Source organism: Zalophus californianus, chromosome 3 (genome assembly GCF_009762305.2).
Source record: "Zalophus californianus isolate mZalCal1 chromosome 3, mZalCal1.pri.v2, whole genome shotgun sequence".
Classification (NCBI taxonomy): Eukaryota; Metazoa; Chordata; class Mammalia; order Carnivora; family Otariidae; genus Zalophus; species Zalophus californianus.
In genome coordinates, this window is record NC_045597.1 from 110,013,232 (window position 1) to 110,040,894 (window position 27,663).

The 27,663-nt window shown below is 38.3% G+C and overlaps 1 protein-coding gene across 1 annotated transcript in view; it reads left to right on the forward strand.

The window, feature by feature from the left end:
- ARHGAP15 (Rho GTPase activating protein 15) overlaps nt 1-27,663 on the forward strand; it is a 610,094-nt gene that overhangs the window by 460,504 nt on the left and 121,927 nt on the right. The window contains exon 12 of the mRNA XM_035726444.1: nt 15,358-15,492. Coding sequence (XP_035582337.1) covers nt 15,358-15,492 — 135 coding nt within the window. The remainder of the gene's footprint in view (nt 1-15,357; nt 15,493-27,663) is intronic.

The following is a 27,663-nucleotide window of genomic DNA, read 5'->3' on the forward strand; positions in this document are numbered from 1 at the left end:
ACAGTGATTGTCACATAATAGGTGCTAGTTTCCTCGCTTTTGTCATCGTTGTTATTATTCAACTTTTACTTCTATCAGTTAATTCTCAAATTGACCTATCCAATTTTTACCCCCCTTTACTAAGCTCCTATTCAAATATTCAAATGTCTACCGGATATTGTCACATGAAAATGTCAATAGCATACCCAAACCAAACTCCCTGGCATCTTATTGCCGAGAACAAACTGAATGAATAAAAAAACCCTAGCTACTCTTTCTCAGTTGTCCAATATAAGACAACTGCATCAGCACATCAACATCCTTTTAGCTAGAAATAAGAGTTGTACTTGATAGTCTTTTCCTTTTATCACCACAACTTTTATTAAATTTCAAGGTCTCACATAGTCTCTTTTTTCATTTCTACAAACCCTACTTAGTTTTGGTCTTCCTGATGCCTTGGACTATTACAATAGCTTTGTAACTAATTTGCATCTTTCTACTTTCTCACCTCTCAAATGTGTCGTTATATTCCCAACTGACTCATCTCCATAAACTACAGTCTGAATGATGTTATTTCTCCATTCAACTTTTGGTGGTTCTCTTTTGTCTAAAGGAGAACATTTAAACATTTAATCACTTAGCTGGGCAGTTAAGGCATTCCACCAACTTCCAAGCTGAGTTCTAGCATTTCATAACCCACCTTCGCACTACCCATCAAGAGGTGCTTGCCAATAATCAAACTTTTATCCATATCATCTCTGTTTGCTAGAATAGTGGCTCTCAAACGTTAGCATGCATGAGAATGACCTGAAAGACTTGTTAAATCACAGATGGCCAGCTGCACCCCAGAGATGCTGATTCAGTAGGTCTGGGGTATAATGTGATAATTTGCATTTCTAATAATGTCCAATGTGATACTGAAATGGCTAGTCCTGTGATCACATTTGTAGAACCCTTGCCTACAACATGCTTTTTCCCCCAACTCAGTCATCAACATTCTATGAATCCCTTACTGTCATAGCCTTGGAAAAATTTCCCCTGCCACCCCAGTTAGAATGAATCAGTTCATACTCCATGATGGCGGAGTGACTAAGGTTTCAGGCTTGGAGCCCAGTGGATTGGACTCTAGCTAAAACCTGAGTGAACTTAGACAAGTTGCTTAATCTCTGGACCTCCATTTTCCTATCACTAAAATTGAACTAATAATAGTTCCTATAGCATATGTTGGTGTGAGGATAAAATAAATTAATACCTGCGAAGCACTCATAATAGTGCCGGGGAAGTGCTCAACTGTATTATGTTACCTAGTAGTTTATCTCTTTAATCTAACACTCCACTTAGCAATGTAATAGTGTTTGGTGTTTGCAGACCTAAGTCCTCCTTTTTTAGACATTAAGTTCCCTGAAAATAGAGACCACATCTTTGTGAATCCCAGAAACATAGCCTTGGGCTTAACACTTTACAGATATGCAGTATAAAATAATTTTCAATTAAATCAAAATTGAGAAAAGTCTGCAAAGGGATCTTAAGTAAGTAAAAATCTTCTAAACAATAAACAAGCCATCCATTTCTTCTTCCTGCGTCATAAAGATGAAAAAAATGAGGTCAATTATTAATAATATATTGAAAGTAGGTGTGCTTTTTCTTTTGAATTTTCTGAACTCTATAATTAAAATGACTTCAAACTGAAAGATTGTAAAGAAGAAATTAATCTTATTGGTAAGTAAAAAAGCAAATCCCATGGTTGATGATAGATATGACCTGTTAGCAATAGTTACACTTTTATACTTTCTTTTCTTACAATCAGCAAGTGGAGACCAGCATAATCCAATTAATTGTAATTCCCTTTTGTAGAGTCAGTAAAGTAGTGCATGATATTGAACACCATTGAAGTCTTATCTCTGGTCAGATAATCCAAACGGATTCTCATTTCCGACTACCAGCAGGTCTTTCTAAACTTTAGGAAAAATAGAATATTTTGACATCCCTGAAACTATGATAAATGTGATACACAATAATTGGTCTCTGAACTTTAATCTTTGTACATGCCTAACCATCAGTTTTCTAGACTTCTTTCTCTGCCATGTAACAGTTTCATCAATACACCTGAATGTCTCTTATTTCCTGACTTCCTTTTAAATATTTTTTTCCACAATGAATATGCAGTATTTTCACACAACGGAGCTTCTCAACTGAGCTCCTTGCTCACGATGCCTCTTGGACACACCACCTCTCATCCATATAATCACTATGATTCATCCTGCTCATTCCTGCCAGAGCACCTTGTTAGAATGTCACTGTCACTGCTGCTTCATCCAGCTGATTTCAATTGTAAGGTCCTCATGCTCTGGCCTGTGTCTTCCTTTCCACCCTCAGCAATCTGAGACACGGAACTTATACATCTGGGCTCTCCAGCAACTTGTAGTCCCACAAATGCATTGTGTTCCTCAGACTGTGGCATGACTGTTACTTCTCATGTCCTTTATACACCTCTTCCCACCTTCTCCCCAATCCCCTACCCCATTGTCCACACGGCTGCTCATAAACTAAGATAATTGTTATGTGACACCTCATCTGGAAAGCCTCCCTTGACCACCTTCCAGAGGACACTGGATACTCATCTTCTGTGTTCCCATAGCCATCCACACTAAATTATATAGTAACATTTTCCATGTTCTATTGTAATTTTTTTTCCTATATACTGCAAGATCTTCAAACTTAGAAACCAGGTCTTCATTATGTATTGTTTCATCCCAGCAGCTACAACATGTCCAGCACAAAATAGGAGTTCAGTGAATATTTGATAAACGAATGAACAACCTACTTATATCTTCAGTACTAAGGGTTTTGAAAGAGAAAAATGAACAAAGAGAACACAAAAATTGTGCTGTATACATGTGTGTATGTACACAGACCTACTGTTATCAGCATTATTGTTATACCATGAAATAGCCTCTACTTATCTAAGGAGGTTAAAATTGGACAATTTTACCCATAAATAGTAAAAGGGAGCACACCAGCATGAGGCACTAGGCTAAGCACTGGGGATACAAAGATTAATATTAACAAACTTCTTCAGAAGAGGGATACCAAAGAAATTTTTTGGTTACGTCAATAGAGTTAAAATATTTAGGGTGTGCCTGGAGTGATGGGATTATCAGGGAGGATTAGAAACATAAGAAGCCTCAATGGGGAAAAGCTGAGAGCTATTCCCCTAAGGTCAGGAACGCGGCAGGGATGTCCACTATCACCACTGCTATTCAACATAGTATTAGAAGTCCTAGCCACAGCAATCAGACAACAAAAAGAAATCAAAGGCATCCAAATCGGCAAAGAGGAAGTCAAACTCACTCTTTGCAGATGATATGATACTGTATGTGGAAAACCCAAAAGACTCCACCCCAAAACTGCTAGAACTCATACAGGAATTAAGTAAAGTAGCAGGATATATAATCAATGCACAGAAATCAGTGGCATTCCTATACACCAACAACCAGACAGAAGAGAGACAAATCAAGGAGTCGATCCCATTTACAATTGCACCCAAAACCATAAGATATCTAGGAATAAATTTAACCAAAGAGGCAAAGGATCTGTACTCAGAAAACTATAAAATACTCATGAAAGAAATTGAAGAAGACACAAAGAAATGGAAAAACGTTCCATGCACATGGATTGGGAGAACGAACATTGTGAAGATGTCAGTGCTACCTAGAGCAATCTACACATTCAATGCAGTCCCCATCAAAATACCATCCACTTTTTTCAAAGAAATGGAACAAATAATCCTAAAATTTGTATGGAACGAGAAGAGACCCCGAATAGCCAGAGGAATCTTGAAAAAGAAAAGCAAAGCTGGCGGCGTCACAATTCCAGACTTCCAGCTCTATTACAAAGCTGTCATCATCAAGACAGTATGGTACTGGCACAAAAACAGACACATAGATCAATGGAACAGAATAGAGCCCAGAAATGGACCCTCAACTCTATGGCCAACTAATCTTTGACAAAGCAGGAAAGAATGTCCAATGGCAAAAAGACAGTCTCTTCAACAAATGGTGTTGGGAAAATTGGACAGCCACCTGCAGAAGAATGAAACTGGAACATTTCCTTACACCACACACAAAAATAGACTCCAAATGGTTGAAACACCTAAACGTGAGACAGGAGTCCATCAAAATCCTAAAGGAGAACACAGGCAGCAACCTCTTTGACCTCAGCCGCAGCAACTTCTTCCTAGAAACATCACCAAAGGCAAGGGAAGCAAGGGCAAAAATGAACTATTGGGATTTCATCAAGATAAAAAGCTTTTGCACAGCAAAAGAAACAGTCCACAAAACCAAAAGACAACTGACAGAATGGGAGACAATATCTGCAAATGACATATCAGATAAAGGGCTAGTATCCAAAATCTATAAAGAACTTATCAAACAACACCCAAAGAACAAATAATCCAATCAAGAAATGGGCAGAAGACATGAACAGACATTTTTCCAAAGAAGACATCCAAATGGCCAACAGACACATGAAAAAGTGCTCAACATCGCTCGGCATCAGGGAAATCCAAATCAAAACCTCAATGAGTTACCACCTCACACCAGTCAGAACGGGTAGAATTAACAAGTCAGGAAACAACAGATGTTGGCGGGGATGCAGAGAAAGGGGACCCTCCTACACTGTTGGTGGGAATGCAAGCTGGTGCAACCACTCTGGAAAACAGTAGGGGGGTTCCTCAAACAGTTGAAAATAAAGCTACCATACGATCCAGCAATTGCACTACTGGGTATTTACCACAAAGATACAAATGTAGGGATTCGAAGGGGTACGTGCACCCCAGTGTTTATAGGAGCAATGTCCACAATAGCCAAACTGTGGAAAGAGCCAAGATGTCCATCGACAGATGAATGGATAAAGAAGAGGTGGTATATATACACAATGGAATATTATGCAGCCCTCAAAAAGAATGAGATCTTGCCATTTGCAACGACGTGGATGGAACTGGAGGGTGTTATGCGCAGTGAAATAAGTCAATCAGAGAAAGACATGTATCATATGACCTCACTGCTATGAGGAATTCTTAATCTCAGGAAACAAATTGAGTGTTGCTGGAGTGGTGGGGGGTGGGAGGGATGGGGTGGCTGGGTGATAGACACTGGGGAGGGTATATGCTATGGTGAGCGCTGTGAATTGTGCAAGACTGTTGAATCACAGATCTGTACCTCTGAAACAAATAATGCAACATATGTTAAGAAAAAAGAAAAAGAAGAAGATAGTAGGAGGGGAAGAATGAAGGGGAGTAAGTCGGAGGGGGAGACTGAACCATGAGAGATGATGGACTCTGAACAACAAACTGAGGGTTCTAGAGGGGAGGGGGGTGGGGGGATGGGTTAGCCTGGTGATGGGTATTAAAGAGGGCACATTCTGCGTGGAGCACTGGGTGTTATGCACAAACAATGAATCATGGAACACTACATCAAAAACTAATGATGTAATGTGTGGTGATTAACATAACAATAAAAAATTTACAAAAAAAGAAACATAGGCAGCTGGATCTGAAATGAAGCTGAATGTAGCCACAGTCAAGATTAGCAGGATAGGTAGCTGAGTAACATCAGGAAACACAGGCAGAGACCTGAGAGTTAGTGCCACGGATTTGTTTAGTGTTAGACTGGAAAAGAAGCAAGGAGCAGAGTACCGTATTGCAGAAGCCTCAGTCTTCCCATATCCATCACTCCAGCTTCCTCTACTGACTTTTTGTGGGCAGTCTAACGAGAGAATGTGTATGGTGAGGTTAACCCAAGTACACCTCTGTTCTCTTTGCTAAAAGAGAAGTTCCTATGGGCCAGAACCTCCTGGGCTACTTGAAAATATGTCTCAGTACTAACAGGTCACCTGAGACCATAGCACTTGATGTCTTCCTATCTTTCTACAAGAGGAACTGTAGAAAACCCTCAGACTTGGGAGGGTTACATAGCTATCATCATCATCCTCATCATGATCTTTACTAAAGAGGTACTTATTAAGCAACTAATTGAGCATTTATTTGTATTGATGAAACAAATAGAAAATTAAAAGGGGTAGCTTCTTCCCTAAAGATAGCACAATCCTAGCTATGATGTTAAAGAGAACTTGAGAATTGTCAGGACTTTAAGAGATTTTTATATCATTTCTGAAACATCTTGCAATCCTCATTCTGTCCTTAGAATTACCTTTCTTCTCATACTTCTTGCACTTAACACAGCATTGACATCTAGTAGTTGTCTCAAATTGTTTTAATGAATGAATATGTTAATTAATTTGATCAATACTTAATTTTCATTTGACTCTGTACTACTAATTGCTGAAATTGACATACATGGTGGAATTCCATTCCTTTATTTATTTTTGGCATACCCATTCTTTCTTTTTAATTTGATTTTACTTCTATTTAGTATCTTATTTTATCAGAAAACAGTTACTGTCTTTGGTGTTTTATTTTTTTACTATTTTTTCAATTTAAATTCAATTAATTAACATATAGTGTATTATTAGATTCAGAGGTAGAGTTCAGTGATTCATCAGTCTTATATAATACCCAGTGCTCATTAACATCACGTACCCTCCTTAATGTCCATCACCCAGTTACCCCATCCCCCCACACTCCTCCCCTCCAGCAACCCTCAGTTTTTTCCTATGATTAAGAGTCTCTTATGGCTTGTTCTCCCTGTCTGATTTCATCTTGCAGAAAAGAGTTATTGTTATTGGGGCTTACTTTCTTATTTGTAGTTATTATTGTTTGTATATGTTTGTTAAACATCAATTGTTTACCCATTATTGTCATTTAAATAGTCAAAATTTTTCACTTCATTCACCAAGATTTTTATGTGTATTTTTAGTCTAAGTCTCTATATCTCTCCTTATTTTATTCTTTATTTAGTATTTTTTCAACTATACAAGTAAAAGCACAATTTACGAACATCTGAGAAGAGTGACAGGCAGTAATGACTATATGTTCCCAATGAATCATAGTCTTCAAATATTGTGATGGTAACATAAATTGGTGCACTAGCTATGAGGGCAATGTGGCAAGGTCTATCAATATTTTAGATATACGCACAATCTTTGATCTAGAAACTCTAGGTCTAAGAATTTGTTCTGTGCACATAGTACACACTTATACTTAGATGTAAATGATCTAAGAACAAGATAACTTACACTAGCACTTGCAAAATATTCGACAATTGAAAACTGATTAAGTAAATTACTGTGCATCCATAAAATTAATTATGCAACTTTAAAAAAAGAACAAGGAAGCTCTTTATGTCCTGATTTTGAATAATCTCTATGATATATTATCAAGGGAAAAGAATCAAGTTGCAGAACAGTACATAGATTATATTGCTGTTTATGTTTTAAGTGATGGTGGAGGGTAATATAGCTTGAGTATAGAAAATGGCTTTAAAAGGATACATAGGAAATTGATAACATGGATTTTCTATGGGTGAACTAGCTAACTAGGGATAGACTAGAAAGAGACTTTTGCAGTATGCATTTTAAACTTTAAATTGTGTGAATACATTTTCCATTTCAAAATAAAATAAATAAAATTTTCTAAATAGCAATAAGCACCACAACTCTTCATATTAAACAATGTAACTTTTCAAGTATGTTATCAAGTGTTTTGACAATTTTTATCAACTACTTTTTATAGCTCCTTTGTAATGAAAACAGCCCACATTGTGAATTATTTGTATGAATTACGATTCTCCAACGTTATGGAAGAAAGGGACACAAGGGTGATTTTATGCTCCATATCTTTGAAAGCTGGAGGCCCCTGGAGTCAGACAGGCAGACTCTCTTTTGAGGTGGAAAAAAAAAATTCTCTAAAACTTTTCATTCAAAAAACAAAATAACCAGTTATTGATAATAGGTTCATGAAAAAATCTATATCATTATTCTGGACTGAAAACATTGCACAGATACAGAATTAAGAAGATTGTGTTATTCAGTGGTTTCACAAAGAAACTGATGCATAGAGATCTAGCTATTCTGCCTAACCTTATGCACACAGTTGTAAAACTTACAGATCTGCCAACTCCGACTTCTTGTGCCTTTGTGTTTGTTTGTTTGTTTTTTAATTTTTATTTATTTATTTGAAGAACTCTGGCAGCTCTTGAGATATGAAATAGAAAATTTATTTAACTACGCCCATGAATCAATTAATCAAGATAATTTAGGGGGAAAATGTTCTTCAATGATTGCCAAAACACTCTCTTCATTTTTGTTATCTTTAATTGATATCTTATCTAGGAATAAAATGGTTTCAACAAGTGAGAGTAGCTCTGTCTTAATCTACCAATTTTGTTTACCTTTTATTTCTATTTTCCTGACGAAATATTTCCAGATGGGAGACTTCTAAACTAGCAAAGACCCCAGTCCTTCCTGCTAAATGATACCATTTCTAACCCCACAAACATCAACCACGTAGTAAAGGGAATTATAAAAGCTAGAAATTATATTAGATTCTGGAAACATTTGCCAAAGTCCAGCCGACCAAGAAGATAATGTCCAGATAAATTTTCTAATAACGTTATAACAAGTCTGTACTAAATCTTTTACATACATTACTTCACTTAATTCTCACACAAAATTAGGAGGGCGACGTGACAGTCTCATTAGACACTCACATGTGCGTATACCTACAATAAAAATGTTATCTGTAGATGGGCATTTATAGGATTTAGTTGTATTTATTTCCCAGATATCATTATGAAATATGTTTTGACCTGATCTTCTGCTTGATATTTGCAAATGTAATATAACTTTGAGGGAACAAATAGCAATGGTGTTGAAATTTAGAGCCAATAACGAAGGAAACTCAAAAATGACTTTGTTGAAATGTAATCCTACGGATTCTCTACCCTTTGGAGTATGTAATGTATGAAATCATCCATGGAATTCAAACAAATTCAGATTCTGTTTGGAGAAGACGGTCAAATAAAATGAACCATTGTGTATGGTGTCTGCAGAGCACAAAAAGCCTTTGACAGAATGGAAATAAGAGCAGTGTTGGAAGCTCTGAGTATGAAAGGAATTAAAGAAATATATATTGGGACCATGAAATATATCATTTTTTTAAATGTATGATCCTCACAAATAAAGTCATTTCATTTTTTTGGGTGGTGGTGTTGTTGTTAGACTCTGAACAGGGCTACCTCTCCTCAGATGCCCAGACAAAAATTGTCTAAAATCCTGGAGAGAAGCATAATGTCAATAACATCATTTTATAAGGTGGCATTATACATGGAGTTGTGATGATGGGGAGATGTTTTATGGTATGCCATTATAAATTAAAAATGCACGAAGCAATGACACGTTTGTTATACTTTCCATCTGTGGTGCTTGCTTCACAAGTTTCAGTTGTACCTATTTATTATGTTATTATTTACATTCAAATGAAATCTGAGAAAAAATAAAAATAAGACATTCTCATTCCTGACCCAGTTCCTGTGCTGGATATAGTAGAAGTCTGTTTCACTTCCTTCAAAGAGAGTAACTAAAGATATTTTATATTAGCCTGTGACATTATTTGCATGCCTTGGGCTTCCTAAGTGATTTGCAAAGGAATATACACAACATGAAATACATAGAAAGCAAGCCAACATGGCATGCCAAAACATCCCATTAAGAAATAAAAACTTGTTTTTTTATCTTGTTTTGTTTTTAGTTTTAGTATCTTAAAGAGTTTCTGGTTATTTCCTTGGTTCCTCCTTCTTTCTTACTAAGTTGGCCACACAAAACTATATTTTGTAGGCCAGGTGGCAAAACTGCCCAGATCCAACCATGTTCTCTTACAGTAAAGTAAGCATTTTTAAATATAGGCCTGTTCATAGCTTCCTGGAAGTTATTATGATAAATTGTAAGGACCATATCTCTTTGATTTTGGAATATAAAGTTTCATATTTAAAACCACTTTCCACCTTATTTGATAGATACCATGGCTGTAGAAAGTTGATTTAGCTTGCATTGAGTGTTTCCTGAGAACATTTTAAATGTTCCCCAGTATTTTGTGTCTGAGGTTATAACAGCAATGAAATATTTGCACTTTAGAAGTAGTAGCTGGAAAAAAGAATGAGTAAGAAAATGGCAATCATAATTTTTATTCTTTGTCTAGAGGCCAAGATAGAGAGCATCCTGCATGTTTAGAGAGCAAATCATTTGAAATAGTTGGGTTGCGTCTAAATAGGCAAGCTATTATCCAACTAATTCTAGCTTCAAACCCGTTCTCTGAATCTAGATAATTATTTTATTCATCTGGAATAACCTAAACAGCTTTCTGCTGTCTATTATATTTCATAAGTGGGGCATAGCCTGTGTGTTAAGAAAATATTTAGATACGATCCAGGAACATGACATCTTTCTTTATGCAAACTTTTGGCCATTATATTCATTTTTTAGGGCTGCCATAACAAAGTACCACAGACTGAGAGTTGGGTGGGATCAAACAACAGAAATTTATTTGTTCATATTTAGGAAGGCAAGAAGTCCAGGATCAAGGTATTGGCGGGGTTGCTTTACTCTGAGGCCTCTCTCCTCGGCTTGTAGACGGCATCTTCCTCCTGTTTCTTCACATGGTCTTCCCTCGGTACGTGTCTGCGTCCTAATCTTCTCTTTGGACCAAGGACGTCAGTCATACTGGATTAAGGTGCACCCAGTATGACCTCATTTTACCTTAATTACCTCTTTAAAGGTCCCATCTCCAAATACAGTCACATGCCAAGGTATTGGGGGTTAGGACTTCAATGTATGAATTGAGGGTGACACAAGTCAGCCCATAACAGACACACTGCACATTTTTGGGGGTGATATGTTTATTCTCGGAGCTTGTTCTTGCTTGTCTGCAAGGATCAATAGGGTCTTATTCTAGAGAACAGACATAAGATGTAAAATGTCTAGAACTTAGTCTATATTCACTTGAATAGTATTTCTGAGCACCTGGTGAAACCCTCTCCTCTGACGAATATAAAACAGCTTCAACAGTTGTGGCTTTGAAAAGCACACAATACAGCCCCGGTATGTAGTCTCTATTCCATCTATGTTTATTCAATACGAATCAACTGAACTAACAAATTAACTGTCCATTTGGTCAAGTTCTCTAAAATAACATCCTCACTGAAGTCTCATGTTAGTCCCAAGATGCTGTAGGAAGGGGCTGGAGTGAGTGCAGCAGAAGGATGCTACTTTTGACACAGGGTTTACATCACTGGGGGGTTTGAGAATTTGGAAGCTGTCTAATCTGCTGGAAATCACACTGAACTGTCACTTTAAGGGGCCAACACAACAGGAAAGGTTGAGCTAGTCAAATGATTCAACCAACTTCCTTTTGATCCACTCCCTTAAGTGCTACACTGAAGATCATCTATGTCCTTATAGATAAACAGTGTGTCTTATCCACTTTAATAACTAATCTTCCAGTTTGATTTGATGGCCAAACACATTATTATTTTTCAGATCGGTAGTCCCTCTGGCATCTCTTTCATTTGGGCCTTTCAAATAAGGTTCCCGAATGGTCATCTGCCCTGGAAGCAGATACCACATCCTTTATGAGAGTTTTACAATGTAATAGATTCTTTTCACTATATTAATAAAATCAGAGCTCTTCTCCCCACATCCTGGGGAAAGTTGGGGTGTCTTTTCCTCTTTTTTATTACAACAGTAAAACAAAGTTGGAAAGAAGCTTTAAAAGTGCCTAGAGAAAACTACAAGGTAAACACGCACTTGTTCTTCAATACACAAAGAAGTACCTCTCTACTCTTATGTCACTACTCGCTTCTGGATAGTTCAAGTTATCTGCAGTCACATTTCAATCAGCACAGTGAGTTTAGTTAAAATCAGAGCAGATATTGCAACTTCTGTTTATACCAATCTGTAGGGCAATATTTGAGGAAAGTGGCCATTGAACTAATAAACGTGCCTTTTTCCCGAGGAAATTACCAGGATCTGCTGTCACTATCAAAGGTGCATCTTTTAATTCTCCATTTTAAGAAAGACTGTTCCTAATAGCAATTATCTAATTTTTTTCTTTCAAATATAATCAGCTTGATATAGATGTTCTTACTCAAAATAAATAAAATACACAAAAGATCCCGCAAGAAAGGGCATTTCAAGATGGCCTTATTCCAACATGTAGATAAATGTCTTGGTGATCTCATAAAAGTCACATAGTGTTTGGATTCTAGAGCTTGACCCATCTTCAATTCTGTTTCTATGCTTTAAGCCAAAAGCCATGACCAAAATGAATTTAAGAAAACCTAATTAGAAGGCCAGGAGAAATCAGCACGATTATCAGAGTAAGGATTGCGAGATGTCATGATTCAGCCATTCTTCTTCCCAGTACTGGACTCCAGCATGTCAAGTTTCTACTGATGCTCTCACACATCCTAGTATGCCCAGCACAAACCCCACAACAAAGAATTATCTAGTGCCAAGTGTTAATAGTGCTTTACTGTTGAGAAACTTTGCTCTGTTGAAAAAAGGGAGAAGCGTAAGACGTCACCACCGCTAACGGTTTATTTATACAGTGTCTATCAAATAATACAAATGTGTTTATAACGATACCTGTTGTGCTCACTTCGGCAGCACATATGATAATGATATGTGTTACAACCAAGTTACAATTATGGTCAGTTCATTTTGTATATGGACATAACTGCATGTTTCAATAAATCGCAATGGCCTTGGAAAATATTCCTTAAAGCCCTCTGGTTTACAAGTAATCTTAAACTTGGTTGGTTATGAAAAAATTTAATATAAAAGTTAGATTTTATATTTCAAAAGATTCTTTCCAACTGTTTGCCATACTATTTATTTAAGCTACTTGTAGAGAGCTACACGTTGTTTTGCTTTCTTTTTTTAAGTGAAGACTACATAGTAGGAATGCTAGTTTAAGTAACACAAGTCAATAATATCAATATGTCATTTCAAGTGCATATCATCAAATGGTATTTATTGATATTTCCTTTTTTATGTATATTGAAATATCCCATTTTCACAATCACTTGAATTAACTGATGTTTATCTGGAGGGGACAAATATCAGTCGTCAAGCCATTGTTTGTTCTTGTTGTTTTCTTGCTCCAGATAAAACCACTCTCTTTTTTGACCTACTGAACACTTCCTTTTGGCAATCTTGAACCTGTGCATCAGAATGGCATTTTGTCTTGGACTTTTCTGACAAATATTTGGTAAAGATAGTTGTGTGTGTGAGAACACACGTGTGTGTGTGTGTGTGTGTGTGTGTGTGTTTAGGTTTCCACTTAAAGTTCAGTGCCAAAGCTACAGTACTTATACATTTTCTAAATGTGTTTTAAGCAATAAGTTGTACAACATTTTTAGAACATGTGTTAAGCTATTTCTCTAAGAATGAAGCTCTTAACAAAACATAAGCACTCTGCATGAGATCTTAGCAGCAAAGTGCTTAAAAGATAAAGTAAGAATTGGTACCATGGGAAGAACACCAGCTGTAGAGCGCACAGGTCCATTATGAGAAGTATGGTAGTGGGTAGGGAGAAAATGATTTAATCAGGAGTAAAACCAATTTTATTATAAGGGCACGCAGGGGGTGTGGCACCATAGTGAGAGGGACATTTCAAAATATCTGACAGATTTCAACAATGTGAAAACCCCGTTCTTTAAAGTGACAGTAAACCCCATCAGGTCTCCCTTTTTGATGCTATTGTTAACAGTTGACTGTTTAAAGCTGGCCTGCTAAGATGCTGTCGGCCTATTTCAATAGTATGTAGCCAAATAAAAGACTAATTGTTGAAATACAATCAATCAAAAATGATTACAGGGCAGAAAGAAGGTCTCCTCCGCTGATTTTGTTGTGGATCATATTATTGTGTTATGACTGAGGTAAGAATGAAGACTGAAAGGGAAGAAGAATATAGCCCATCTGAAATAAACAGATGCACCTTCTCTCCTTCTCTTTGCAAATGTCCTATTGAACAGGAACGTCACTTGCCAGCCCTGGAGATAGTAGTCCATTTAGAAAAAGAGATCTGATAAAGATTTTGGCTAAGATTTTAAAAGGACACGAACACTATTAACAAAGGAGCCCGTGCAGAGATTCCCCACAGTGACAATTCTCAGCTTTTCTCACATTTTTGGTGCAGATTCTCCTCTGCCTCATAAAACTGACACCAAGGGGGCATGTGAATGCGAACCCAAGACATCGGGAAAGAAACAAAATTCCGGTGGACTAGATACCTGTGAAGTTCTGGCCAGGATACCAGGCTTTTCAGTTAACCTCCCCCTCCCAGGTTGTTTAAAACGATTAACTTTAGTTTCTATTCAGCCCAGAATTCAAAATCTTTTTCACGTTGCATGCTTACAAAGACAAATAGAACAGCAATGCTTTTCTGCCTTGCTTCCTTTTAGTGGTGTGTAAAGATGTCCCTTTCAGACCCTGCCACATCCACTTCTTGGGGAAGAATGATTCCAGACTTTCCTCTTGAGGGCGAACAAGAAGAAAATAATTGTCCAGCGTCTCCTTATTTCTTCTAAAAACTTCATTTTGGCATTTATGTTCTTTGGTATTTAAATGTTTCAACTCACTCAAGCTTCCCAAGCAAACATGTCTGTTGTTTCTAGACGGAGTTGGTAAGCACTTGTGGTTTGTCTTTAGTGTGTTATCATTTTTGACAGTTTTGCATAGCCTCTGTAGGCCAACAGGGGTCTGTCTAATATTGTTGCTGGGCACATTTTCCTCGCTGAGATGAAAACTAAAAAAAAAAAAAAAGGTATTTTTGAAGCAGTAAGAAGGAATTAATATCCTTTCTCACTCAGTATTCTATTCCTTGCTGACTTTATATTCAGCAAAAAAAAAAAGCAAAAAAGTGTTACCCATTATTCCCTTGTACATAGCAAGGCTAACACATGTAAAGCAATAACTCATTTTCTATTGCCATGTTTAGCATATGTCTCCTGTTGGCTCAGCAAGGCCTTTAGGCCGGTCCCTTGAGCCGGCCATCATTGGCAACTCTTAGCCCCTCGGCCTCAAAACCAAATAGCTTTGAATCATGTTGAGCTGTGATGCTAATTTTCATACTGATGCATTATGGGAATAAATGTATCTGACATACTGTGTCAATGGCACTGTCTCTTTGTGTCTCTTGTTTTTTTGTTAGCTGCATTCCTACAGATGGTATTCCATTGAAAATGTTCCCTTCCTACGGAAAAAGGGGAAAAAAAAAAAAAAAACAAGCACAGCACCAAACCTCTAGGTGCAGAAGGCTGTTAACGGTTGCTGATGATAGTAGGCAAACATTAACATAATAATTAGTGTCTTGTAATTGTTTCATTAAAACCAGTTGTTCCATTTCTCCTCGTGTTTTCCCAGAAGAGAAGCTGAATTTGGACGACAGCCAGTGGGAGGACATCCACGTTGTCACCGGAGCACTGAAGATGTTTTTCCGGGAGCTGCCTGAGCCGCTCTTCCCTTACAGCTTCTTTGAGCGGTTTGTGGAAGCGATCAGTAAGTAACCTCACAGACTGGAGCGCTTGGTGGAGAAACCTGGTGGCGTGGAGTTATTAAGTAAACAATAAGAAGGACAAGAATAGTGATCGTGGAGATGATAAGACTCCCAACGCTCCACATGTTTCATTTGCTGTGTTGTGTTTTTGATGGCTTATTTTTATTTCTGGCCCTGCAATATTATCTGAGTTTTGTTTTGGATTTTGGTTTTTGGTTTAAAAAAAAAATAAGGTAACCTATTTAGAGTGGTTGCTTTTCAACTAAAAACTCCTCAAATGAAAATAACTTCTCATGGAATCAGTTTCGAAGGGATCACCTTTGGCATTCTCAGCACCTACCTTTCAGAGTTTGGGGATTGGCAAGGAGTTTGGGTACAAAAGGGTCTTGAAAAAGAACTTAAGTGACTTTCATTTTGTTTCATTAAAGAGGTGTTAAATCATCAACTCAGGCATCGCCTTCTCGAGGCTCCCTCACCCTCCACCCACCAATACTAGTAAATAGCTACAATTTGCTTATGAACAGTGTGATATTAAATTAACTACTGGCAGGTTTCTTTGGTTAAGCTGGTGACTTTGTAGGAGGTTGAATTATATCACATACTAACCAGTAGTCATTGTACACTCACTCCAGGAAGCTTCTTTTTCTATTGTTTTTGCATTCAGAACACACACACTTAAGTCAAAATGAGTAAATCAATGAGTGAATGAATAAAAATCTTTCCAAATGCAAGGAAACTTTTGCTATTGATGCTTCGAGAAGCAACTACTAGTACATCTAAATTTAGTATCTTAGGGTACACTTACTATAATTGTGGCAGCTTAAAAAATGTTTCCTGGCAAGAAAGCTGATTTGAGGAGGAAAAAGAAAGAAGAAAGAAAGGTAAAATTAAAAAGTTTGCAAGCCTTGCAGGAGCTTAATTAAAGTCCAAACGAGAAAAATCTCCAAGAAAAAAAAAACCGCTCTGTTTAGGAAGTCTGATAGAGGATGGCTGTGTGTGCAGTGTTCCCATTAGTGGGCGTAGGGGTTTGGGGGGCCCATGTTGGAGAACAGCCCCTCAATATGCCCTTTATTCTGTGGCCCATTTCACAAGTCTTCATACTTGTTTAAAGTTCTGGTCACCAAATGATATCAAGAGGAATATAGCAAAGTTATTTCCCCAAGGTCTTTCTCTTGTGTGCTCACAACGTTGGATTTTGTTGTTGTCATTGTTGCTCTTGTTGAATATAGCAGCAGGTTCTCTTAACGATGGGTTTTGAGGTGAGGCTGGGCCTCTTAACCCCTGTCTTTTTATTTCATGAGCTTTCTGCTTCTCAAGGAGAACAGTATTTTATGGTTCCCAGGCTCAACTTTTTAAAAGGAGGAATAAAGAAAATAATAAATAAGCATGCATTTCCATAACAACTTATTCTGACATTCTGTCTTGGAACATGGCTGGCGAGCATGAAAGATTACTGGCAGTGTTAGCACAGTGTTCTGGTAAGAAGTCAGGAAACTTGCATTTCAGTACCTATTTCGATTATGTATCTTTAAAGAAGTCATACAAATTTCACATTACGGCCTCCAGACTTTTAGGTGAGGATTATGTTATTTGTAAACATACCTGTACATGTGCTGATTTGAGGGCTGTGATATAGAAACCCATTGTTTAAGCTTCCTTTAGTTCACCTGATTCTAAAGATACAAAGCAAGTCATTCCCTTAGCTTGAGAGATAGGGGAAGCAGAGGGCCCTCAGAGGGCATGTGAGGGCATGTCCTTTGAATTTCTCCAAAGAGTAGGACCATCCCTGCACTATTGTAGACTCAACCCTCACTTAACAGAACTTCAGAAACACTGGCATAGTCAGAATGGAACAAGGCAGAGTTGAAGTGGCCGCATGCTATCGTGACAGATGGCTATTGAAAGAGTTTTCGGCAACATGTATAAAATGGGTTATGGCAAAAACGAAAGAGATAGTGCTTAAGAGAAGTCCTTTAAAACTGTAGGACACCGTACAGATGCTAACAGTGTTTCTTCAGTTGAGCTTTGTCTGAGAATGTAATATAGAAACAAGGAGGTAGTTTTTCCTTCATTGTTTAAGGCAAGGAGAATCCACCGAACTGCCTTGCTTCACCTAACTCAAAACAGTACCTATTATTTCTTACTATGTAAAATGGAAGGACTAACCAACAGGGTTGTATGGTGGAGACCTATATCAAGATGTTGGACAGAGACATAAGTTTACTAACCCATGTGTTTTAGCAGAATCTTGAAGTCAGTTCTGGTGTTATAAACTCAACTAAACTCGGCTCTAGGTTGTAGTTCATATTTAAATATCCTTAAGCAATGAGAGAATGGCCACTCCCCCTTTGGCAATGGTAAAACTACACCAGAGTAGGTATTTTTACTCCACTGTGTACCAATCGAGTAAAAAATCTTTTCAAAACTATAAAGACATTTATATCCAGCCCCAAAGGGGCGATGGGTTTTATTGTACCTCTCACTGCTTCCTATAAAATCTACACAGTCTTAAAAGATAAAGTAAGAATTGGTACCATGGGAAGAACACCAGCTGTAGAGCGCACAGGTCCATTATGAGAAGTATGGTAGTGGGTAGGGAGAAAATGATCTAATCAGGAGTAAAACCAATTTTCAATAGACCGGCCCGTGAGTTCTTGGCCTTCTTTTGAAAAGGAAACAACCAGGTAAAGGAAATTCATGGCGAAGATGTCCATCCATGCTGGCTCTGGGCCTCTCGGTCATCCGATCTCTGCCCCTCACTCTGTGCTCTGTAACCTAGGAGGGTTGACCCCAGCGAGCTACATTTCACAGGTGCTCTTGAGGGCTGGCTTCCTGCTGCCACAGCCAGTGGAGGCCCTGGAAGTACAGAGCAGAGGGAGAGGGAGGGAAAAGACCAGCTGGTTTGCCGGTTGATTCTCCACCCCCTCTCCCTTGCCCACCCACCTGCCTCAGGTAGTTTCTCTACCTGAGGGTCCATCTTGTCCATGGTTTCAGCTTTGACTGGAGAGGCCTGCTCTGGTTCCAGCTGCCATCTAGTGATGCAGAATCTCCTCTCTTTGCCGGTCCAGCCTGGTAGTAGCTTCCTGCAGGGGCTGTTTTCTTTGTTACTTCACTCTTCCTTACTGGGCTCTCAGCTTCTTCATCACATGGGTAACCAGTTCCCTGCATCAAATTAATTCCCACTGTTTGTGTAAATACTTGAAGTGGTTTCTGCTCTTTGGTCAAACACTAGCACACCACCATGTCAGTCAGTGTTACGGTTCATGTCGCTATAACATTATTTCCCTTTTCTCTTTCATTACCCTCAATCCTAGGCTTAACACTTTTATTTAGGAGAGATTGAGAGATCTGTTATCCTTTCATGACAGAGTTTAAAAGTGAATAGACCAAAAGGAATTTTACTTCCAACTGGAATGCTTTGCCCTCTGAGGAGGAAATGTTATTTCATGTACAAGCAATTAATGACCACTTGTGCCATTGGAATTACTGTTAATTCTCATTATATGTTTGAAAGTCATCATTACATATTCCGAGAAAAAAGAACAGAAGGCATTTACTTTTTTAAATAGTTTCTTTTTGGACCAAACACAAGTATTAATATGAGAAAAACCTGTGATCGCCATAGCGATCCTGTCTGATAACACTCATTGGGGTAACAAAAACACAAGAGGTTGTTTTATATTTCAGAATCCAAGTAGTGCAGCTATTGATCTGAAATTCTATATTTGAGGTCAGTGCAACTGGGTCACTGCAGGTTATTTCTTGGGGATTTAACCCACTGACTGCAAGGACTTAATTCCCTGGAAATGACTTTTGCTGAAAGCAGTATTAGTACTCTAAATGTGAACTCAGGACAAAAACACGGCTCTAGAGTTTTATGATCTGTGATGCAATCTTGGGGCTAAAGTCCTGCAGGGGGTCTGGACATTTCCAGTATATCTAAATCCTAGGAAATGTACTAAGCTTACCTCTTTTCCTATTTTATTCATTCTGGTCGCTGTACATATCCAAAGAATGGAGACAAGTATTGTCTTTTCTGATTTAACGTCTGCATTTTCCCCAAGTCCCTGGGATAGGGAAAGAGAGGAGAAAAACTTGTTGTCATTTTTCACAATTATCTCACTTAACCCTCAAAATAACAAAGCAGGAGATACTAGAGAAGTAGAAAGATCCTGTGGAAAAGAATTTCTAGTTCATAATGTTACTGCAAGAATTAAGTAGGATAGCATTTTCCTTACTCTATATTAGGTACTCAATCAATAACTTGACAGAGATAAATTCTTCAGAGGAGTAAAGCGAGTCATAAAATATTTCCCAAGTTCACATGGCTCAAAAGATTAGATTTAGCATTCAGTTCCAGACTCTAAAACATAAATACTTTCCATCATCATACATTGCCTTTGGGGGACTATTTAGAAGAAATCTTGCTCAAAGGATAACTAACTAGCTGTTGACAAATACCTGTCTGTTATGTCTTCCTATGTAAGACCTGTATGTCTTATATAAGTCCACAACCAATTTCTTCTTTCTTTTTTTGTTTTTAACCAAGATTAGGATTAAATTCAATGATCAGAAGTTTTGATAATGGAGTTTTAAGTTAGAAATAAAGTAGAATTCTCCAAGGATGGGCAGTGTTGGCAATATTTAGTACTCAACATTAAAAGCATCTGTACTTTAACGTTATACTCTCTGAATGTATTTTTAATCTTTTACTCTATTACTTTTTATAACCAATTGCTCACCCATCCTCTTTTGATACATATTTAGTTTATACACTATGTTATTTTACTCTTTCATATGAGTAACTATTTCAAGCTTACGTTTTCTTAGTATTCTCTTTTGCAGTTTTTCACTTGTATCGAATTACAACATGCAACAAGCCAAGACTGCTTCACGGTGCTCAGCCAGGGGTTTCTTTCTGCTTTCTGAGTCAGCACTACTGTTTTCCAGAGGACATGTGTATGAGTTTCCTATTGCTACCGTAACACATTATCTCAAACTCGGTGGCCTACAAATAACAGTAATTTCTTCTCTGATAGTTCTGTAGGACAGAAGTCTGACACTGGTCTCACTGGGCTAAAAGCAAAGTGTCTGCTGGTCTGCATTCCTTTCTGGAGGCTCTAGGGGAGAATCCATTTCCTCACCTCTTCCAACATCTAGAGGCTGCCTGCAGGCCTTAGCTCCAGTCCCTGGCTCCACCGACACAGGCAGCGATCCCCTTCTGACTCTCTTCTGCCAACTTCCTCCACTGTTGAGGACCCTTGTGATTACACTGGGCCTAACTGAATAATCCAGTAACATTCTCCCATCTCAAGGTCCTTATCTTCATCACATCTGGAAGATCTCTTTTGCTCTGTAAGGTAAAATAGGCACAGGGTCTGGGAATTAGTTGTGGACATCTTTGTGGAGCCATTTTTCTGCCTACAACACCCTTCTCCCTCTCCTAGCATACGCAGGTATAGCACCAGCTCCACTTTCATGCCTCAGAAGCTCTTAGGCTGGTAGTTTCCATCTGCCTTCTTTCAAATCCAAATGACCACAAGAGTCGAGATGACAGTGACACTGTAACTTGATTAGTAGATGAGAAGGGGCTAAAGACAAATTACCTCGTGTATTTACTTACAAGGTGTGTTATTTTTCATTTGTGATGGGTAAGCTTAGAGATTTGACTCAAGCCCGGATCAAAGCTCATTTATTCAAGGACTGTCTGGTAATTTCATTTTAGGCACCTTCACCTCAGCTCTTTGGTGCTCTCACTAGAACATGTGAGTTTGCATTTGTTGGTTTATCGTGTTCTGAGTTTCCAAAGTTGCCTCTATATGCAAAAATAATGACATTTCCTTCCACCCCTGAGCAATGCTCTGTATATTTACCATCATGGGATGGCAACCAATGCTAGTTACTCGATGAAAATGACCTTCTGGTTCCAATATCAATTCCTTTGTCATCTTTTCCAGTCTTCTGAAGTAAATATTTTGTATATACGTAAATATTGTGTATTACTTATTTTTAATATATAGTATTTATATTTATATGTTACTATTTATAATGGCTATTTTATATATCATGCTTATTTTATGTATATGCGTAGACATATATAGATACATATGTATATAACACTTAGAGATTAGGCAAGCCAGTGATACAATGAAACAATGATGATGTTCCATACAGTTCTTCAATTTAAAAGCTGTAGTCACACATGCATTTAAAGACAATATATTTTTTTTAATGCCCAGTGTTTGTAAACACTGATTAATTAAGCAGTAAAACAAATTGTGAGAAAATGTATCCATAAGACTGTCTGAACACCATTAAAATGCAGGCTGTTAGTCACCAAAGGTAGAGCATACCCCACGCGAGTCCTTAAATACAATTCCTAGTCCTCTGTTTCTATCAGTCACATTAGCCTCATATAAAAATGATTTAAATTAAAGGCATTGATTGCCCTATGGCAGAAAGTATCTATTGCTTGTTCGAATGTTTTTTTTCTTCCCCCCTATGGTCATCATGCCATTTTTACCTTTAAAGTATGCCTTCAATAAGTAATTGGGGGGAAAAGCCAGTCAAGTATATTTGCAAATATTTTCTTTACTCTTGACTTTATCTTGCCCTTTGGTCAAACTATTTCTGATGCATCATCAACTCCATGATGACACTCTTTGGGAGAAAAGATACAGAACTTGCAAGGCACTTGACTACAAACAGTTGCTAAACATTGAACCCATAATAGTGACAAATTGCCTTAAAACTGTAGAAAGTAAAAACCAGAGTTTAAAGGGTCACCCCAAAGAAACCAGAGAAGTACAACTAATGGAGTATAAAAATATCCTCTACAGTACCATTTCAAGGAAATTTGAAATTAAAATAAAGGTAGATTTCACAAGTACTCCCCTTCCACTAACATTTCCACTGCAAGCTAACATTCTCACAGACTTGGCGGGGGTTTTTGTTGTGGTTGCTTTTTAATCAGTGTGTGTGTGTGTGTGTGTGTGTGTGTGTGTGTTCTAGCAAACTAGAAGTTTTATGGCTGATGCCTAGCTTGTCTCCTAACTCATTCTAATTATATTCATAATTAAATTGTAAAAAAAAACAGTTGACTAGAGCCAAATGGCTTGCACAGGTGTCTTTTTGTAGGAATGGTTTAGTGCTAGATAATAAACAACTGGACCTCCATTTACTTAATTTGGCTTAATGAAAAGTCCTTTATAAGTAAAACTAGAAGGTGATTCAGGATTCAAATTGGGCTTTGACTCTGAAATTAATTGAGTGGTAAGATATCAGCTCCATTAGAAAATGTGGTGCTTGCCTTTTTGCTTTTCCTTAAAACTCTCCTTTTACTCGCACTCCTTCTTCCATATCCTTAAGAGGTCACTTTCAAAGCACTAAACTTTGCAAACTGAGCAAGCAGCCAGTCAGCCTTCATGAGTCAGCTTCCTAAGCATCCCTGCTCCAACCGAATAGACATGCTTTTAAAAAATATATAACAAAATGCAGAATTTCTCCTCAATATCTTAGTGGAAAACAGTTACCTTAAGCCATTCCTCTAATGGTAGATTTAAGTGACTGGTTTTCATTGCCTGTTATCAGGTTCACTGCATCAGTAGATGTTAATGAAATTGAGAGTTTGTGGCCTTTTATTCTACACTGAGGCTCTTGCCTCATTTCACACTCTTGGGTTGCCACCACATTGTGATCACCACTGAGAGGTCTTCCAAAAAACTGCCTGCCCAACCACCACCCACTCTGACTCTGGCCACAGCTCCAGAAGGAGAACGGCTGCCTCTAAGTTGTTTCTCTCTCTCTCTCTCTCTCTCTCTCTCTCTCTCACCCAATACGGTATCATTCTGGTCAAAGAGGCTAAATAATACAACTGGCTGACCATTTCATTTCGAAGAAGAGCCATGTTCTTTGCAAGATCTTCAAATTCCTACATGCTCTGGTGGCTCACAAGTTCTTAGACTTCATTATTTACTGTTCTTGCCTTACCCATCTCAGTCAAGCCCATTGGTGTCCTGGCTCTTCTTTGAACACCCCCAGTGCACTGAGGGTCTTCACCCAATTACTCTACCAGTGGCACGCCCCCAGATTTTCACCCATGTGTTTACTTCTCAGTGAGGTCTACCTCATTAACTAAGCTAAAGTTTTTACCTGCACGACATACCACGACATACCACCACACTATTCAAAAGCTGACCCCACTATTTACTACCTGTAAGACCTTGAGCAAGTTCTTAACCTCCACACCTCAATTTCCACATCTATAAAATGGATATAAAAAAATATCTCCCTTGTGGGGACTGAAAGAATTTAATGGAATGCTAACCGTGGCAAAGCACTTATTACAGTTTTCCTGACATGTGGTATTCAGTGAATGTTAACTTGTCTTGTTAAATTAGAGTACAATCAGACTATTCTTAAGACCACACTCTCAAACGACCTTTCTGTCCATTCCCACGTCTTTCCATGCCTCCGGGACAGCTGTCTTACGTGAGGCGTATGACCATCTTGATTCTGCTTTAATGTTTGTTTCCAGAATTCCAAAGACTACCAAACATGTTTAAGATAATATTACAAGATATTGTCTTGCTTCACAATCCAGGGACTTCCACTTTCTGTATCTCATGACATTTGTAATTTGTTCTGCCAACCATTCCCAGGCCCAATCCCGTGTGATTCATCCGAAGTCTGTCACTTTGCTATAGGATGTACATCCTAATCATAACCCAGAGGCCAACCTTCTTCTCCAACCTGACACTGCCTTGCTTCTATTAAGTATTAGTAAATCTGTGACATTCACAGCGGTACCAGAAGAGACAACTACAAAGTAAAGCTTTCTCCCAGTTGGGAGATGAGCTGCCTGGTAGTGTACCCTGTGTTTCAGCCTGTGAAAATTATAAACTCATTGGTAGGTGAGGAGTTTAGGGTATGGCAGGGGAATCTATACACCAGCCTGTGCAAATATTTGTAGCATTGTGCATCTTTCTCACAATGAGAAACATTTAAAAAGTTATCAACTAAACCATATTAAACAAGAAGTCATCCCCCCATATGCATGCGCACACACGTACTCACTGTACAAACCTGAAATACTTCATTTTTATTTTTCAGTTCTCATATTTTATGATATTCTAGCTTTAAAAAGGTAGAATTATTATTATTACTATTATTGTTATTATTATTATTAAAATTCTCTTAAGAGAACTTTCATATTAACCTCCTGTGAGCTATTTTCAAAACCTGCTGTGGAACACGACCTGATGCCTACCCTCTTTTCTCTTAAGTGGTTCACACACAGTCACATGCCCTGACTTGCTCAAGCCCCTGTCCTTTAGTTCTCCACCTCTCTGTCCATAAAATAATTGTTTTCAAATAACTTCTAGGACTATGGTGGGCTCCTTGAGATGTGGCATTTTTTCACTTGGCTCACCCCGCCTTGTTGTGGAGAGTTGAACTATAGACATGATGGCTCCTGGAGTACTCTAGCTGCCTGGGGAGTTCTGCTCATGTTGGAACTGCAGAATCCAGAATCACCTCGCTGAGAACTGCAGTGTCATTTGGAGAAGGGGAATTTTCCCCTAACAACTGACTTATGTATTTTTTCCCTACACTTTGGGAAACAGACACATGGAAAGTGGGTACACTTTGATGGAAAACAAGCAGCTGTGCTGATTTTAATTTTTTTTTAAGATTTTATTTATTTATTTTTTTGACAGAGAGAGAGCACAAAAGGGAAGCGGTAGGCAGAGGGAGAGGGAGAAGCAGACTCCCTGCTGAGGAGAGAGCCCTACGAGGGGCTCAATCCCAGGATGCTGGGATCGTGATCTGAGCCGAAAGCAGATGCTTAACCAACTGAGCCACCCAGGCATCTGCTGTGCTGGTTTTAAAAGTAAAAGTAATATGCTTGGAAGATGAAGGCAAAAGTAGATTTTTAAAAATCCATGAACTATAAAAAATTATATTGGATAATTATGAGAGTTTCCTCCTTTTGTTGACTTGTAGTCTTCCATTTAAATGTGCAGTTGCTGTCGCCATTTTATTTCATGCAACATCTTTATTATTGCATAAAATTGGAAATTCCAAAAGGTCAAATGCCTGAGGCCCTGCAGCCCTGATTATTGTTTAACCAGTCAGCTCTTGGCCCCTTTCTCTCTTCTTCTCACTTTGAGTGTCCAGCCGGTGAAAAGTTGACTCTGAGATCTCAAGTCCATTCTTCTGCCAAGTAAGGGATGGACAGACCTAATTATGGCCATCTGTCCTGCTGGTGGAGAGTGGATACTGTCTTACCAACAGATGAAATCAATGATCCTTGGAGCTCTTCCCCAAGTCCCTACCTAAGCACAATGGTAAGACTGTTCTTTGACACTTTTGTGTATTATTCTTTGAATATCTAATTGGCACCTAAGAAGGAAATATTACCTCATTTAGAATTTTTTTGGAAATTTTTATTTCTTTGTGCTCTTTATAAAAATGTTTTAGGGAAAAAAAATGGAAAGATCTTGAGCAAATACTAGACACAGAAAGACCTCAGAAGTCCCTGTCTGCTATGTTTGAATTTGTAATGCTTAGTGCTTCTGAGAGCTGGATCCCTGAATGAATATGGAGCAGTGTTAGCTGAGCAGAAGACCCAAAGCCCTCCCCAAAGGGGAAAGACAGAGCAGCTAGAGTAGAGCATAACTATGAAACTTACATTGGTCAATGTCAGAATCCAAACAGGCTCTTTCTCTAATAGTCCCTTAATATTTGAGAAGGCCTAAAACCTAAACTGCAAGCCCTGTCCAGTGTTCACCTTCCTTTCTCTGTTCTTTCAATAATTTTCACGAATTAATGTTTCCAGACCCTTCATCAGTCAGATCACCCTTGTCTAAGCGTTGTCCTCTGTAGTTTAGAAATCTTCTTGGTGAGCTTAGTCTGCCCTAACAAAATACCATAGTTACTGAGCACCTTAAACAGCAGAAATTTATTTCTCACAGTTCTGGAGGCTGGAAGTCTGAGATGAGAGAACCAGCACTGGGTTCTGGTGGAAGCCTTCTTTGTGGCTTGCAGAGAGCTGCCTTCCCACTGTGTGCTCACATGGTGGAGAGAGAGCAAGCTCTGGGCTCTTCCACTTCTTATAAAGACACTAATTCCATCATGGGCTCCCACCCTCATGACCTCATCTCAACCTAATTGTCTCCCAAAGGCCCAATCTCCAAATACCATCACATTGGGAGTTAGGGCCTCAATATAATCATTTCAAGGGCGGGAGCCGGGGGGGGGGGGGGGGGGGGGCGGAGGGGCGGACAAAAACATTCAGTCCATTACATAAATCAGACTTCAGGGGAGTGTTTTAAATGTATAACTTTATCAGTGCAGGATAAACTTCCCTCCCTTATTCTGGCGATAGCTTTCTATTACTGCAACACAAAATTTAATTAGCTCTTTATTAATGTTATATAATTATATTATTGGAATCTGAAATTAAATTTCAAGTCCCAGGTGTCACTTTTACCCATTTCCCTCTCATCTGAAGTTTGTGCATTTTTAAACTTCCATGCAGAACTGTGCATGCGACCCTGGACCACGTGCTTGTCTCCTCGTGATTCCAGCACAGGGGAGTATTGTTTTACATTTTACCTTCTGCATATGCACAGAGCTTAGCTCACCTGAGTCACATAACAACTGCAACTGGGACCAAAACCCAAGTGTTTAATTACAAAAGTTTCAGTCTTAGCATTCAGCCTTCCTCTCAGCATTCTGACATTCACAGATCTGAACTATCTATGCACATCCAGGCTCTCGAATACATTTCAAGACCATGTAGCACAGTCTGGAAGGCCTTTGGGACAATGGAGAATTTAGAGATAATTTACAACATTTGGGGAAAAACTTCAAATACCGTGCCAGGAGGAAGAATTGTAGAGAGGGGCATTCCAAATTTACAAAGAGGAATTCTTTAGATTTTTGGACAATTTTAGAATTAATCTGAATCACAAATGTGGTAAACTAATAGAGTCATGTTAATACATAGATAAACCGCTCATCACTTTATTCGTAAAAAGATTCTGTCCCGACCATACAATTTAGAAAAAAAGTGACAAAATTTTGTATTGCTTTCTGTATCCACAGCAACATTTCAGGTACTCATTTCTTGTGCCTGGGTCAGTGGAAAAACTTTTAAATATGAAACTACA